The sequence below is a fragment of the Terrapene carolina genome, unplaced genomic scaffold (genome assembly GCF_002925995.2).
Source record: "Terrapene carolina triunguis isolate 2854851 unplaced genomic scaffold, T_m_triunguis-2.0 Scaffold97, whole genome shotgun sequence".
Taxonomy (NCBI): Eukaryota; Metazoa; Chordata; order Testudines; family Emydidae; genus Terrapene; species Terrapene triunguis.
Window position 1 is genome coordinate 146,208 of NW_020664448.1, and position 17,092 is coordinate 163,299.

The 17,092-nt window shown below is 41.0% G+C and overlaps 1 protein-coding gene across 1 annotated transcript in view; it reads right to left on the reverse strand.

The window, feature by feature from the left end:
• The window catches only part of C2CD3 (C2 domain containing 3 centriole elongation regulator), a 74,828-nt gene that overhangs the window by 32,145 nt on the left and 25,591 nt on the right, over nucleotides 1-17,092 (reverse strand). The window contains exons 17-24 of the mRNA XM_029911560.1: nucleotides 16,815-16,998; nucleotides 15,691-15,874; nucleotides 13,445-13,617; nucleotides 11,059-11,182; nucleotides 9,487-9,755; nucleotides 7,919-8,008; nucleotides 6,214-6,834; nucleotides 4,638-4,964 (exon numbers count right to left, since the gene is read on the reverse strand). Coding sequence (XP_029767420.1) covers nucleotides 4,638-4,964; nucleotides 6,214-6,834; nucleotides 7,919-8,008; nucleotides 9,487-9,755; nucleotides 11,059-11,182; nucleotides 13,445-13,617; nucleotides 15,691-15,874; nucleotides 16,815-16,998 — 1,972 coding nt within the window. The remainder of the gene's footprint in view (nucleotides 1-4,637; nucleotides 4,965-6,213; nucleotides 6,835-7,918; nucleotides 8,009-9,486; nucleotides 9,756-11,058; nucleotides 11,183-13,444; nucleotides 13,618-15,690; nucleotides 15,875-16,814; nucleotides 16,999-17,092) is intronic.

The following is a 17,092-nucleotide window of genomic DNA, read 5'->3' on the forward strand; positions in this document are numbered from 1 at the left end:
TAGTTTGGCTCCTCTGGCAAACAATGTGCATTCACAGTAACACAAGGTCATATCTAGGAATCTGGACACTTTCCAAAAACTAGAAGACATGGAATATAAAGTACCTCGGAAAGCATTGGGGGCTATATATTCTCTGGTCATCTGTACTGAATTATATTGGAAAAATGAGATGCTATGAGTCTGGCCTGTTTTGTGCCCTTTGGGAGGGTCCTTCAACAGAGAATTCCCACCCCTCAATTTTCTCTCTCCTTTGCAACTCTTCTTCTTCGGTGGTGTGAACACTAGCAAGCTTTGCAGCTATAATTCACTAGGCTGCAGTTCTAACAGTGGTAGAAGCTATAGTAGAAAGAGAATTTTGGTATTTTTACCACCGTGCTGTCTAATTGCCAGTGGAGCTGTTCCAGTGATGAATTACAGCTACACAATTTGCTAGTAGCATTTAGTCAAGGAGGTGGGGTGGAAAGGACTCTCTTTGGAACCAAATACCACTACTCTATCAGCCAGAGAGGTTGCTATTGATCACTTCCTCCTCTCTGCCTTCAGGGGACCAAGCATGCTGCCTTTGTACTATTGTAAGACCCTTCTGTCCAATAAGGGAGTGGCCAAACTCATAATTTAAACCAGGGTATTGTCTGAGATCATACAGAGCACTGAACATCAAATTAATATTTTGTTCTCCCCCTCAATATTGAGATTTCTTTTGTCTTTGGCAATTTTGTCTCCCCATGTCCCTCTGGTGCTTCCTAAACTCAGTCAATGCCTTTGTAGATAATTTGTTCCCTTCTTCTTGCACACAGATTGCAATTTGCTGTGACAACAGCAAACAAAATTGTGCTTTTTTCCCTGGAGATGACCTGGACGTAGTATTTATCAGAGGGCTCATTTTCAGGGCATTCACATATTAATAGACTTTAGAAATGAGTTCCACATCAACACTAGAAGCCAACATTTTCCTTCTTTAGAAGTTTTTAAGGTCAGGCATGACAAAGCCCTGGCTGTGATGATTTAGTTGGGAATTGGTCCTGCTCTGAGCAGGGGGTTGGACTAGATACCTCCTGAGGTCCCTTCCAACCCTGATATTCTATGATTCTAACATCTTTCCGTAGATGGCAGAGCCCATAACAGGGACATGTCCTAGTATGCTATCAGAGTGCCTCTGTGGGCTGCATTCCATATCAAAAAATAAGGGTGGTTTAAGCAATCTGCTGCATTTTACACAAATTAGATGCAGCACTTGGGCTCCTGGCAAGTTCAGCAGGAAAAATATATTCAACTTTTCTTCCAGTGAACTGAACCCCTTGCCACAGGATTTCCAATGAAGGATCAGAAAGAAGGCTGTGTGAGAAGCATCTCATTAGGATCCACTGACTGTCATGGTAACAACAAGGTAAGCAGCTACTTCACTATGCCCCTGATTTTAAATCACTTTAATGTAGGAGAATGCTGCTGCATTTACCAAAATGGCAGTTTCACACTTTGTGTTAACAGCCACATAAACCGTCTGTAATTCTGCTTGCCTGAAGATTCCTGCCTGTGAATTCTATCGGGGAATGGAATTTCTTCCTCCACACACAAGAAGCATTTCAGAGTTCAGTCTGCTTTTCTTACAAACATACAAAGAGCTTAAAACTTAAATGGGCACCACAAATTTTGCTATCCTGGGCAGGATTGTGGATGGGGCAGCTCAGATATTGCCTGTGGATAATACACATACACTTAGATAAGCTGGCAAACCTGTCTGTAATAGATGAGTAGCCAGCTCTCTCTTCACATGTAGGGGCAGAACTAAGTAAAATGTCCAATCAGCCTTGGCAGTCTATGGCAAAGCTAATGTTTTTCAAGTCCTATTTTGCTTTTTGCTAGGGGCTGTCACTGCCAGGAAGAGCTCAAGCAGCACTAAGGAGGATCCTGTCTCCTGCAACTACTCCCACCTCCCTCCTTTCCTTCCCCTTTCCTCTCCACCAACCTCCTCTCTGCCTCCATTCATTTCCCTCCCTCCTAGCCCATTCTCTTTCCTTTATCTTCTCTCAGATCCCATCCATCCTTTCTCTGAACCCTTCTCCTTTCAGTCTTCACTGTAAACCCTTCAGCTGTTTATTTCTTCCCTGTTTTCTCTCTCCCTCAACCACCCTACATTATTCTCTCATTCCCCCCCAACTTTTCTTACTTTCCTCATCCTTATCTCCAGAAATCCTCAGAAATCATAGTTCCCACCACTATAATGTTAATCAACAGGTAATTAACATAGGGCTACAGGGGTGATTCAGATAAGAACAGCCATACTGGGTCAGACCAAAGGTCCATCTAGCCCACTATCCTGTCTTCTGACAGTGGCCAATGCCACGTGCTTCAGAGGTAATGAACAGAACAGGTAATCAAGTGATCCAACCCTTTCACCCATATCTAGGTAAGATAAATAGGATTTCTGGATAAAGAGAATTGGGATAACTGAAATTACACTAAGCAACAGAGGGTCCTGTGGCACCTTTAAGACTAACAGATGTATTGGAGCATAAGCTTTCGTGGGTGAATGCCCACTTCGTCAGATGCATCTGTTAGTCTTAAAGGTGCCACAGGACCCTCTGTTGCTTTTTACAGATCCAGACTCACACGGCTACCCCTCTGATACTTGAAATTACACTGTAAATGTCTATTCCTTGAAAATATCAGAAGAACTGAGTAGAAACATGGGAGAAATTGACATTAGGAAGCTAGTAATGGCACACTAAAGTGAGATCAGCAACTTAAAAAAAAAAAAATCACACCTCCATCTGTTTTCTTCTATTATTGTTACAAGTGACACCCAATATTATTGTAACTAAAATGATGTTAGAGAAAAAAAACTATTTTTTCAGTTTACTTTGTGTTTAGTAGCACTTTATGTATAGGCAGTTTAACTGTTTCCCCCCATTTTTAATTAAAATGGGAAAATGTGATTGTAAAACCAAAAATTGGTAGGAGGCTCAGAGATAGGTTTAGTACCTGCAGCTAAGTTTTGCTAATTTTTTGAAACTGACTAGCTATTAAGTTGACGATGTTCCATTAAAGTTCCTGAAAAAAAGATCATCCTTAATGTAATAGACAGTAACATTCATTCTATCCTTGTTATCTATAGTATCACAATGAACTTTTCTTTATTAAGATAAATATTCTTGCTGAAACAGGCATAAAATAGTTTCTCCAACTCTTTTCTGTTTGCAAGCACCTCTCTCGGTATTCACAAACAATTCCATCTTAAAACTCACACAAAAGAAACATTGTTTATTGTGTTCCAAAATCCTTTTAGTAACAAATTGTATTGCATCAAGTTCCTGAACACACTCAGAGACTGCGACCTTCAGAAGATTATAGAATCATTGTTCATTAAAAAAAACAAGTTGGACTCAGAGTCTACCAGCAGCACTTGTGCTTAAAGCACGGTTTGTCAATGACCATTTTATTCTTGCTTTTGCAATACCTCATGCCAGTAAACTCCGGTGGGCAATCATTTAAATTAATTCATCTACATTGTTAAACAATAGATTTCACATTTCTAGGAAAAACTTCAAAGCATTAGCTAATCTGGGCCTTCCTGCACAGTCCTTCCTGGCAGTATTGCTTTTCTTATTAATATTTATTGTTTGCATTCAGGTATTGCCTAGACCCTAGAGGCTCCAATCAGGATTAAGGGCCCACTGTGCTAAGTGCTACACACACACACACACACACACACACACACACACAGGGGCCAAGATGTGGAGGAGTCAGGGTGCACTGGGATGTATGTGGAAATCTCAAGGGATTGATTCACTTCTTTTTCAATAAAAAGACCTTCATTTAGTACTAACTGCAGGTGGCGGGAATAGCAGACAGTTTAAAAAAATTAAAAAGCTAGCAAGTGTGTCACCTTAGGAGCACACTAAGTGCTAAGTATAATCTCACTAAAATGGAATATTTTAAAATATGTTCAGAATTAACAGATTGGAAGATATATTAAAAAGCAATTACTGGTGCTCATCATCATGGTAACCGGGCATCTGAATATCATTCTTATTTAACAAAGTGGAAAACTGAGACAAAATGACTTGCTCAAGGTTATAGTGAGTTCATTCTAATCTTTATAGATTTTTATATCACCCCTTATCACCATAGAGTCTGGCAATTCCCAGATTCCTAGTTTTGTGTCACTAGTTTAGTTCCACAAATTTACAATAAGCTGAAAATTGTAAATCTGAAAGAATCTGAAAGTTCTGTCAACACTGACTGGAATTAAGGATGGACAAATAGGCTGCTATTTGGATGAGCCTCTGACTCCAGAATTCAGTGGTCATCTCAACAGATATATTTTTTAACATTACCCTGCTTGTTTACATTTTGCCCTTGTCCATTTTGCATAGAGAATAGAAACAGAATGGGCAGGTTCACTTTCCGATGCTCATGAATTAACATGATGTCATGGTATGGGGCTACAGCTCTGCAGGTGAATATTTAAATCCAAACAAAAATTGTTCTGATTGAAATTCAAAACATAATGAAAATATTCCTGTTAATATTAAGTTTTGTAAAATCTCTTGGGCATTGTTTTTATTAAATTGCTGTAAAATATCTGACAATATCTTCTTTTAAAAGAACATATTTTGCAAGAAGATTTCTTTTACCTTTTAAACTTAAGTGCATTGCTCTTTCCACAAGGATAGTGACAGCAAATGTGTTTTCCAGATCCTTTGTGTTAGTCTCCTCAGATGGTTTCACAACAGGGATTTCTGAGCTTGGGGAATTCAGTTTGTGATTGTGGCTTTTCAAGACTTGCTGGCCTGTGTCAGGAACCTTTTCTGCGCCTTCATCTTCACTGTTACTGACATCTTCAGGACAGTCAAACCCATGAGCAGAAGTAATATGAGCATGAGTGGAAGCAAGTGTAATGTGAACTCGTACAGCAGCTCCTGACAGGTTTGAAGCATTGCGCCTGAACACTGGATAGATACCTGTAACAGGGTATTTACAAACAAACAAGAAAAAATTTAGTATCTTGGAAAGAGCGGTTATATTTCATGAAGACTAAAGTCTATTCTCAGATCAGTGGGGTGGATCTCAAATCTGGTAATGTCATATCTACACAAACAGATCCCTCAGGAGTTGTTAGTAACATCAGTCTGTAAAGGAAAAAAGTAATGGGAAACCCTAGGAAAGTTAATTCTTTATTTTCCCACGGACAGCTGAAATTAAGATATACAGCACTTTTTCTCAACTTCATATGTGAATTGGAAACACTGCCTTTGGCATGATTTTGTGACTGTATCCAGGAAACAAAATTCAGATGCAGCCTGGTCTAGAACAGGGGTTTTCAACCTTTTTCTTTCTGAGCTTCCCCTCCCCGCCCCTGATATAAAAACTCCACAGCCCACCTGTGCCACAACATCTGGTTTTCTGCATATAAAAGCCAGGGCCGATGTTAGGGGATAGCAAGCTAGGAAACTGCCTGGGACCCCATGCCACAGGGGCCCCCACAAATCTAAATTGCTCAGGCTTTGGCTTCAGCCCCGGGTGGTGGGGCTCAGGGCCCCAGGCTTCAGCCGCATGCCGTGGGGCTTCGGCTTTCTGCCCTGGGCCCTAGCGAGACTAATGCTGGCCCTGCTTGGAGGACCCCCTGAAACCTGCTCATGTCCCCCACAGGGGGCCCTGGACCCCTGATTGAGAACCATTGGTCTAGAAGATCAGACTGCAAGTTGGCGGGTGGCCTGGAATTGATATCACAGTGATGTATGAAATATAGAACCAGAACAGAATAGGAAACTCCAAGGGTTTTTCCAATTTTCTAGTCCTTTACTTTAACTACTAGCAGACAATGCAGGTTTCTTGTGTTAACTCTAACCAGTGGCTCCTTTGCTGTGCTATTGTGCCTGATTAGAATCTGAATCACTGAACTAGTATTAATGCTGATGAGGAATCCTTCCTCAATTCACTGACACTAATTCTTCACCCATTCATTGATCACCATTACCAAATTCTTCACCAGCATAACTCACTAAGCTTTGAACTCTGACGCAAGTGTTTTTACCTTGCTCATCTTTTCAAGAAAACAAAATGAGACAACAACATAGAAAGGACAAAACAAGGCTGCAACTGGTTTGCTTCAGACAATGACATATAGATGAGGTTAAACCAGCTAAAAAGTACATAAGGAAATGGAATAAAAGAAGGCAGGAAGTGTAAGAATGTTCTTTATAAACTGACCACTAACTGTGAGTGTTCTCCTTGACCTCTGTCCAAGTGCTGCAAGGTCCACAAACGCAGAGCCAATAAGGCGATCTGTATCAAGTGGTCTTTCAACGTTGTTTTCTTTCCCATAGGCCCGCCACACTTGGATTTCTAGCTTCTCCTCTCTGAAGTACCACAACAGTGCTTGGCTCCTTGTCAGTTCCATCTCTTTTGTTTTCTTAAACATCACCGTAATGTGTTTTTCATCTTCAGTTAATTTTGGCCTCTGAAGTGAAGTCCAAATGGCTTCTTGATCATACAATTTATATCGGAGATAGCAGTAAGTGCTTTTATTTATGCGAGTCTGGCCTGCAAGTAGCATGCAATGCACTGGTAACCACACTCTGGGGGTAGAAATCGTCACAGTTGCGGGATTTTTGCTCAGATGCCATTCGTCATCATCATCCATACTATCTTCATGGTTTTCCTCATGATTCCAGCCTAAAAGTTTAGCAGCCTCCAAAACTCGTTCTCGGTCACCATGATGAGCAAAAGTAATAGAAAGCTCCAGCCCTCCCACTATGTTTTCCATGATGTTTGTGCAATGCGAAGGCACCAAATCCTCAGGTAGAGTTACTGAGTACCATCCTGTAATACCTTCAACAGAACAACAGAGAGGAATCAGACTCAATTACTACATTTTTGAGAAATGCAAGTAAGAAAAGGGATTTTTTCCCTCCCTGATCATTGTTCCAGGACCAGTACTTGGAAAAGTTTATTCCTTTTGAAAGCGTTTGGTTCATCTAAGTATTTGCCACTTGCCAAGGTTAAAAATTATCTGGCCTTAAAAAATAAAAAATAAATAGAAATCACATGATCCTGATTACCATTTTACTTTAATTTTCCACTTAATTGATGATATGGTTTTACAAGTGAATATCCCATGAAGCTCTAGTTAATAAAGCTGCGATTCCTACCTTCCAGATGGTATATACAAACCAATTGTTTTTTAAACTCTAAGGTTTGAGAAAGTGGTTGCTAAAATCATATTCAGACTGAAGTGGAAATAAACAAGATTATAATCAGAATGTCCTGATTTCAAGGCCTGATAGTTTGTAACCTGTCAGTGCAAGAAGTGGTTATTTTACACTATGGAAATCTGGGAATCCAACCTTTTGTTTTCTCATTGTATGAGCATTTGTTTATAGCGGTTACATATCACACATCCCTGACTGAATATTGCAAGTTCTGGATTTCAGGCCAGTATAGCTTTCAATCCCGAGAGTGGTTAATACATAGCACTTGCACCAAAAAAAATTCAGGCAATTAATATTCCCTGGGTCAGTTCACTGTGGGTGTGTATTTTTCCATTTTCTTCTTATGTCCTGCACATACTTCTAGATAATAAGAACTGATTGGCTCCTCTCTCATCAGATGTGCACGAAGAGCTGTGCAACATGTATTCATAGTTTAATATAATAACTATTCCCAACATCTCTCTTTTTCACATGGGCTACCTAGCAGATCTTAGCATACCCCAGCAGATGATCTCCAATGAACTTCAGTTAAATGTGATTTTAATAAGGAATCTTTAATAAAAAAAAAACCCTAATGCTTATGAGAGAACTTTGGCTTCAGAAAATAGGAAGCAAAACATGTAACCCACATAAGCAATACAGTATGTTACTACTGAAGTACTGTTTATATGGATAATGTCAGTAATATGGCATTTCCACTTTACCTGATCTTTTGATCAACAGGTCTTTGGTTGGCACCCTGACTGTTCCAAGCAGGTAGTCTCCTGATGTTTGAGTTTTCATTGAATCAGTAGCTGTAGAATCAAAATCAAAGATATCCAGACACATGAAGCTGGGGTTGATTTAAAACATGCACAAGTAATTCATAAAGTATTAGTCTCCTAATGAGAGCTATATCATTTTGTTAGTAGAGATCTAAGGTCATAATATTGGCATATACTTTCCTCCATGAAAAAAAGAAATGTGAAAGTTCACCGAGGAGGCACAACGCATATTGGCCAAATTCAGAATGAAAAACGGTGGAGTAAATAACCACGCAGTTGTTGGAAATGCACAGGCAGTGCACTCTACTTATAGGGGGCAGGGATAGCTCAGTGGTTTGAGCATTGGCCTGCTAAACCCAGGGTTGTGAGTTCAATCCTTGAGGGGGCCACTTAGGGATCTGGGGCAAAATCAGTACTTGGTCCTGCTAGTGAAGGCAGGGGGCTGGACTCAATGACCTTTCAAGGTCCCTTCCAGTTCTAGGAGATAGGATATCTCCATTAATTAATTAATTAAATTTATTTATTTATAGGATGTGTGCTCCAGCACTGTTGCGTTCTGGGAGCACTTCCACTCTAAAATAAGTATCAAAGAGCTACAGTACTGTCTACAGAGTAACTGAGTAGCTAACTCATGCCAAGAGTTAATTTTTTTTTGCCTATCACTGAAGGCTGATATCTTTAATTAAATTGTATTAGAATATTCTACAACATAATGCTATAAAAAGCTTGACGATGTTGCCACTATATTGAGACAACAGAAAAAGTTGCCATCATAAAATTGCACATTATTTTTAAGATACTGGTGCCTTAATGCAGCTGGAGGGAAATCAATTAATCCATTTAAAGATGATGTAAACAATTATACTTAATACTGCTTTTGAAACCTATCTTCCTCTTTTAGAAATAATCTGTAACCTTCTCTACAAAAAGTTACCATTTCAGGCTGTGATCTCATCACATTTCAATCTAAGCAAGGTCAGGCAATGTCATTAGTTCAGTGGGAAATCTCCAGGGGAAACCCAGGGGGCTGCAGGAAATAATACTGATGTTTCAGGAGGAATGCGGTGTTGTTGTAGGTGTGCTGGTCCCAGGATATTAGAGAGACAAGGTGGGTGAGGTAATATCGTTGCGGGACTTTAAGCAAGTCACTTAATTTCCTTCTCGTTTCCTCATCTATAAAATGGGAGTAATAAGGCGAACGTGCCTTTGTAATGTGTCCTGAAATCCTCATATGAAAGGTGCTATGTAAGTGCAGAACAGCATCACTGTTGTATTACCTTCTTTTGGATGAGATGTAAAATTGACATCCTGATGACTTGTAGTCGCTGAAAATCCCCTTGAAATATTAGCTGTAGCCCCAAGGGCTTGGCCGAAGTATAACTGGAATAATTACATTTACCTAAATTTCAGTTATACTGAATATTCACTGTGTGTCCTATACCTGAGAAGCTAATGTCAATAACACCATTAGCAATAGCCCCCTAGGATTCCTACTCATTTTTGTTTACCTGACTTGATGCTCTGGTGGTAGATGCAGAAGACTATCTGTGCAGACTGCAAGAGCTCCCCCAGACAACATGCTTCTCCGCTGCTTCTCTGGATGACGAGGTTACATGGGAACTCAGTGTGGTGATCAAACTCCGGGCAGAAAGTTCGAGCCACAGCTCGGGTTGTGCGCTTCTCCCCCTCAGGTAGGAAGGAGAGGTGCATAGACACATAGGCATTAACTCCCACTTCTGCACTGGATTGAAGTGAAGGGTTCTTTTCTGCCACAGCTCTTCATATAATAAGGAAAAAAAAGATAGGGAGACACACCAGGTGTGCTTACAAGTAATCTAGTTAGAAGTACATACGTATGCCACCAAAAAGAAGGGGTTTTTAACCCCTAGCTGAACAACGATGAGAACAAAACAGTGGATTCAATCTGTGCTCTCAGATCTTGTTTACACAGAGATTTTTTGGGAATCTCTCATCCTTGATCTAGCACTGCAGCAGCTCCATCAGGGCTAGTAAAGGCAGGAATTCTAGTGTAGACTGGCTGCTGACAATTTTCAGCTCTTTTTTATCTAGACCTACTATGATCAGTAATGAAATGGTGGCCAAAACTGCTGTGGCCTGTCTATACTAGTGCCCCACCACTGCTCGCACCAGTGACTACAGCTGGAACGGCAGGTGCTCAGCACCTCTGAAAATCAGGTCCACAAGGGCTACCTGAATATTTCCTTTCGTAAAGGAGGCAGCAGGAACACTCCTCAGAGCAGCGGCTACAGAAGGAAGCAAAGAGCAAGACCAAAACTCCTTTAAGACTTTGATTAGCTGATCCAAAGCTCACTGAAGTCAAAGGGAGTCTGTCCAATGGCTTTGAATCAGGGCCTGATTGAGGAGCCCATCAATGCTGCTCAGAGAATAGGCCAAAGGACATTGCTCAGGAGTGCTGGGAACCACTCTTGTCCTTAAAGAGCTGACTACTCTGTTTTATCCCTTCCTTCTATAATGCACTAAACTTGCCTGCTGAGACTAACCTTCAAGCCATTTAGCTCTCAAAGTAGCATTCCTTTAAAAAGGAATGTGTAGTTTACTAATTCATTTTGTTTATGTGCTGTCATGCAAAATCCCAACCAATGAGAAGAGGATCCAAAGCACAAAGGTTGGCATAACCTCTTTTCCCTTTAATACAAAGTCTTTTATACTGTAAAAATTGTGGCTGAATTTAGCTCTGCTCAGTAAAGTGAGGGGCCGAAAGGAATGGCTAGAGCCACATCTGTTATAGGCAGGTATTGTACAAGCTTCCTCCCTAGCCCAGCTTTGCACCACAGTCTTGAACTACACCCCTGCCTGTTAGTTCAGTTCCAGGCCTCTCATGAGCAAACTGTACTAAACTCTCCAGTGGTTTGGTGGACAGAAATAGCCACTGATGTTCTTTTCATAGTTATCTTCACTTCTGAACTGAACAACATTTGAATCTAGATCTCCACAGATGAAAGATTAACGAGTGACAATTTGTTCCACCACCATGGCACATTCTCCCCCCCGTCCCAAGTTATGTTAAGAGAAAATCTTGTCTTAGAATTCGATCTTACCTGGCTGCTGCTTGCAAACCAGCTGCTCTGTGTATTTGTACAGAAATAGAAATGGCTCGAGCAGCTATTACTCCCCCCGCTGTTTTTAGTGAATGTCTGTACCTCACACTCACATCAAGCAAGCCTGGATTTAAAAACAAACATCCATCTGTTGTTGTTTTTTAAATTACAGCCAATGTTAACCAAGATTTATTCTATTAATGTAAGCAAATAATTTCATACCAAAAAAAATCTATGAAAAGGCAGCATTATTGCTGTATAGTTAAGAATTAAAATAAGTCAGGATTGAATGTCTAGATGCACTTTTGTTCAACCACCAGTTATTGCCTTGATACAGGAGTTACCGTGTGAAATTCTACAGCCTGTGTTATGCAGGAGGTCCATCTAGATAATCCTAATGGCTCCTTCTGACCTTCAAATGTATGAATCTATGAAATGAAAGTTAAGGTTGCATCTGCACAACCTTAACTCTGCCCTTTTGTGTGAATTCATTATGATTCAGTCCTCACTTATATGATACCAAGATGTTGTGATTATATCAGACAGTTGCTTAAAAACAGGGGGGTGGGAGTAAAATGAAATATAAAATCCTCTGAAGATTTTAACATCTACAATACTCTCAAAGTTATCAGATTCCCTTTTGCCAATGCAAGTATATGTTCTGCAAGCTCACTCCTCCATACCAGTAAGCCTCTGTGGTTTTTTCCTTGGTCACTCCCTCCAAGAATCCCCCTCCTTTAGTCTTGCAGTTTACTCCTCTCAGACTCCATATCACAACTGTGACGTTGCACTCCATATTCTTTATGGAAATATGCTTATGATATGGATATGACATAACTGAGATGTACTTTATGCAAGATGGGTCTTGTAAGATATCATTGGAAAGGTTATAATTTACTGAATGTGATTATCCAATTTGTATGCCTGTATCATTTCTGTATCTAAAGTTAGGAATATGGACTGTGTAACAATCACAACTGGGTGTGTATTGGGAAAACACCCACCAGACGATAGGCCATCAAATGTGATGAGCCATCAGGAAGGGACAACAAAACCATGAAGATACTGTTCTCTCTCCCTCCTGGGAGGCATCCGGGGATGTAACTGACACTAGTAGGTCAGGTGGTCTTGTCACCTGATACTAAACATTATCTGGGACTTCTTGTAACTTTCCACTAAGAGGAGAGGGGGGCCAAGTTTGGGAAACAAAGGATTCCCGCCTTATGGAAATCCTATTTAAGGGTGGGGAGGAAGGCAAATGGGACTCCTCCGCTCCATGGCCTGTCTGCCAAAGAAGAAAGACCGCTAAAGCCACCTGAAGGGAAGGCAAGGGGGGAGTCCAGACTGAGACAGGGGTCCAGTCTGAAAAGAAATATAACTGGAACTCTGAACCACAGAAACTTTGCAACCTGCCTAAAATAACATTTAGGATAAGAGCCTGTTTCTTAAATAGATTGAGCTTAACTTGCGTACTTTGTTTTATTTGCTCAATAATCTGTTTTGTTCTGTTATCTCTTATGTTCACTTAAAATTCACCTTTTGTAGTTAATGAACTTATTTCTTGTTTATAATATAACTCAGTGTACAATTCATAATTGAAAGGGGTGATAAGAGGCTGTGCATACCTTCCTCCACATTGAAGGAGGAGGTGGATTTCATAATATACCTTTGGATCTGCACCCCAAGGGAGGTGGACATCTGAATGCTGGGGGCAAGTCCCTTAAGCTGAGCCTTCACAGAACTGATCTCAGTGTCTGTTTCATTCTGCAGTTTGGTTGGTGTGTGTGTGTGTGTGTGTGCGCGCGCGCTGGAGGAGGCTTAATAGAATAGCTGGGCTCAGCAAGACAGGTAAAAAAGGCTGGCATAATAGACAGGCTCAGTGGTATCTCAGTACATCAGGTGGCATCCTAGGGGGGGCAACCTGTCACAACAACCACCTTTGTTCTGACTGAAGAGTCCTAAAAGGATTTCCCTAAAAGCCTCTTCAGTGCTACTTTTGCATCATCTGGAAGAACCTCTGCAGGGTGGAAAGGCTCCTTCCCACTCCGTAGGCTAAGCCTATTGCTTCAATTCCCTCCTCCCTTCTGGTCTGAGAAGTGGAGACCAAACTGGAGACTCTCATGTGGCAGTGAGACATGGTAGGCCCAGGGCTGGCTCATTCAAACAGTTTTCTAGTAAGTAAATACAATATATGCCCAACCCTACACCCACTGAAGTCAGTGGAAGTTTTGTCATTGATTTCCAACAGTGAGTTTTGACATCTTGGACTGGTAGGACCAACATGCTGGATTATTATTAGGCTTCAATCAAGGTGAGTTTCTCTTGTTCTCCTTGGTAGTGGATACACACACTTCACTTTTTAAAAGAAAAGAATGTCTTCACTTACCTGAGGATCGTGGACGAAGTTCTTCTGAGCATTCGGTTCTTGGGACTAAAGGCAGAGTAAAGGTCTGTATCCCTACTTCTTCGCGGTGTTGCATGGTTACCATGGCACACAGGCGTGACAACGGCAAGGTCCCTTTTGCAACCATCTGATCTCGGACATTAGGATAATAGTACCTGCGCAAGACATACAGACACATCAACCATGACATTTGGGTCAAGCTGTAGTGATTACTGGCTCTCCAGATTGAATACTGGTCAGCTTTAATTCACACATCTTCAGATACTTTCCTATATTTAGAGAAACCCACACACGGGCAATTTCACAAAAAGGAGAATACTCCAAATACTTTAGAGATGATAGTTCTACAGCTGTACTGATGTGACAGGCACAGAAGGTCACCTATCAATATTTCAACTAAAAACTGGAATCTAAAAGAAAAACGAGAATGGACTAGCACAAAATAGACCAAACAATAAAATGTATGTAAATTACTAAGAGAGCCTGATGCAAGACAATGAAAAAGGATTTAAAATCAGTAACAATACCATGAAGTTTGTTCTCGGAGCACCAGTTTACCAGCAATAAAGAAGATTTGAAAATAACGACTAGACAGTTTTAACTGTGCTCTATAGCTATGAACTACAGTTTTAAAGCCAATGCATTCCATTTAGTGAATAATGATCAAGTCAGAAGAAAGGTAACCACACAGGCACACACTTAACTGTGCTTTCAGTAGGAGTAGGGCCCTACCAAATTCACGGTCCACTTTGGTCAATTTCACAGTCATAAGATTTTAAAAATCATAAATTTCATGATTTCAGCTATTTAAATCTGTAATTTTGTGGTGTTGTAATTGTAATTGTAAACCCTGACCCAAAAAGGAGTTGTGTGTGTGGGCGCGCAAGGTTATTTTAGCGGGGGTTGCAATACTGCTACCCTTACTTCTGCGCTGCTATTGGCAGTGGCACTGCCGTCAGAGCTGGGCGGCTGGAGAGTGGCAGCTGCTGATCAGGAGCCCAGCTGTGAAGGCAGAGAAACCACCAGCAGCACCACAGAAGTAAGGGTGGCATGGTATGGTATTGCCACTCTTACTTCTGCACTGCTGCTGGCGGGGCGCCCAGCAAAGAGCCACCGCTCTCTGGTCACCTAGCTCTGAAGGCAGCACAGAAGTAAGATTGGCAATACTGTGACCCCCTTAAAATAACCTTGTGATCCCCCTGCAACTCCCTTTTGGGTCAGGACCCCCAATTTGAAAAATGCTGGTCTCCCTGTGAAATCTGTACAGTATAGGGTAAAAGCACACAAAAGACCAGATTTCACAGTCCGTGATGCGTTTTTCATGGCCATGAATTTGGAAGGGCCCGAAGTATGAGTGTCTGAATGAGGTTGGATGAAGTGGTAATTATTATAAACTTGTGCCAGGTCCTGTCAACTGAAAATTCAGCTGATGGAGAAAGTAACAATCTTTGCGTGGTTAGCAATCCACACTGTCACAGGGACATTATATCTGTTCTTCTGTGCTGGCTTCCCATCTGCTTCTGGATATATTCTTGAGCTGCTGATTTTATTACAGAAAGACCTATTCTGTCTGGCACCTAGCAGTCTCTGTGCCTGAGCATCGCGCCAACAGTGGGGATCTGCTGATAGGTTCTTCTTGACAGTTTCTAGATTTGAAACTTGGAGAAAGGCCACAGGACGCTTGCAGTGAAGGGTCCTTGGCTCTATTACACACTCAGTTGGCTCACAAAAGCCTGAGTTTGCTGCAGCAAAGCTCATGTATTAGCCAAGCATTTTCTTCAGACTGATGAGCAGTAGAGGGTCATACAGTGTGTGAGATTCACAGAAGACAAAACTCACCATATGCAAACATTCACACCATAGTTTCCTAAAAATCATTGGCTCAGTGGAAAGAAACAATAAAATAGCGGCATAAAATAACACATATGCCACTTTATTAAGAAATGGAACCTAAGGACACACGGATTATTTAAACCCAACGCACAGATGATTAAACTAGTTATAAAGTGAAAGTACAATTTCCCAGTGATGTCAGAGTCAGGTAATCGGTGTTTCTGGAAAAAAATCAGATAAAAAAATCTCTCTCTAAACGCAATCTTTCAGAGGAATAAAATGCATACTCCATAGTGACATCACTAATTTATTCTTGGCAAGAGATTTTCACTGTTAATCACTCCTCTAGTCTCACTGTTTTCTGAGTGGTGAGGAAATGGATCTTTATTCTGTACCTGCACCAGATTTCAAACTGGATTCCTCCTCCTCCTGCTAATCCTTGTGGAGAGAATGCACTGAGCAGGAGCCTCTGTACTGGGACATCAGCAGGTACCAACAGGGAATGATGATGTTCATCATTAAAAATGGGATCAGGGATGCACAAAGTAGTCGCTGAGCGGAAAGGCTTTAACCTAATGCCTACAAAGTCAAACAAAGCCAGTTAAATATTTGATCCCAACTTTATATATCCAAGGAACAAGATGGCAAGCACTCAGATTGTAATCTGAAAACAACCTAATGTGATATTGCTTAAAAGCTCATTGTCCAAACTCTCTCCCCATGGAACTCTCAAAGAAATACCTGGATGCTACAGAATGCAGTGCTGGTGATTCAAAAGTAGCACTGAACTAATTCCACAGCAATTGCTCTTCAGTGTGCTGTGGGAAGTGCTGTCTTTTGGATGAGATAGAAATCAGAGGTACAAAGCACTAACAACCCTAAACCGCTGACTGCCAGAAGCACTAGCCCATGACTCTTTTAGCAAGAGAAGAGAGATTAACCCAGGTATCCTGTCCCAATTCCCCCTTCAGGAATTATATATACTTAAAATTCCCCCGCAGTTTCAACTGCATATATCATTCAGTTCTAAGACTCTGTATAATGTTTCAGTTAAAGCAAGTGCCATATTTCAGCTATCGCAGAAGTGAAATAAGCCCTATATAGTCTAAGTCAGTTTATGGACTTTTTCCTACGAAGTCTTATGCATGTGAAGCCTGCATTGAAATCAATAGATTACTCACAGTGTGTAAATTAAGCACATGCTGATATCTTTGCAGGATTGGGGTCAAAGTTTATAAAGCGCTTTCGGATCTTTAGGTGAAAGGTGCTAAAATCAATGGACATAGGACCCGATACCTTTTACTGAAAATCAATGGGAGTCTTACCATCTACCTCAAAGGGTACAGCTTTTAGTTTGTTGAGCTGACCCAAAGTTAGCTGTACATTGTCTTTCTGCTGCACTAGCCATATCAGGGAAGCACAGAGATACAGACACTGTACCCAGGGAGCTAGAACAGAAACAAACAACGCTTAGCTAAAGCAATGCTTTAAACAAAGTCCTATCACAAACCAAACTTACCGTTTTCATATAATTCAGTCCCTTGTAACACACTGGAGTCAGGCTCCTGAACTGGAAAATAGTACTGCACATAACAATCAGCCTCTCCCCAGACTGTGGACTGTAGGGGAGTGAGCCCTTTAACCTTCTCCACATGAATCTCAAATGCATGCTCCATCAGTCCTTCCCCTTCTCTCTCCAACTGCTAAATAAGATAAAGGGAATTCCTGTGAACAAGAGAAGCACCTTGGCGAGAGTGTACAAGAGCTACATTCCTAAAGGAATGAGAAGATGAGGTT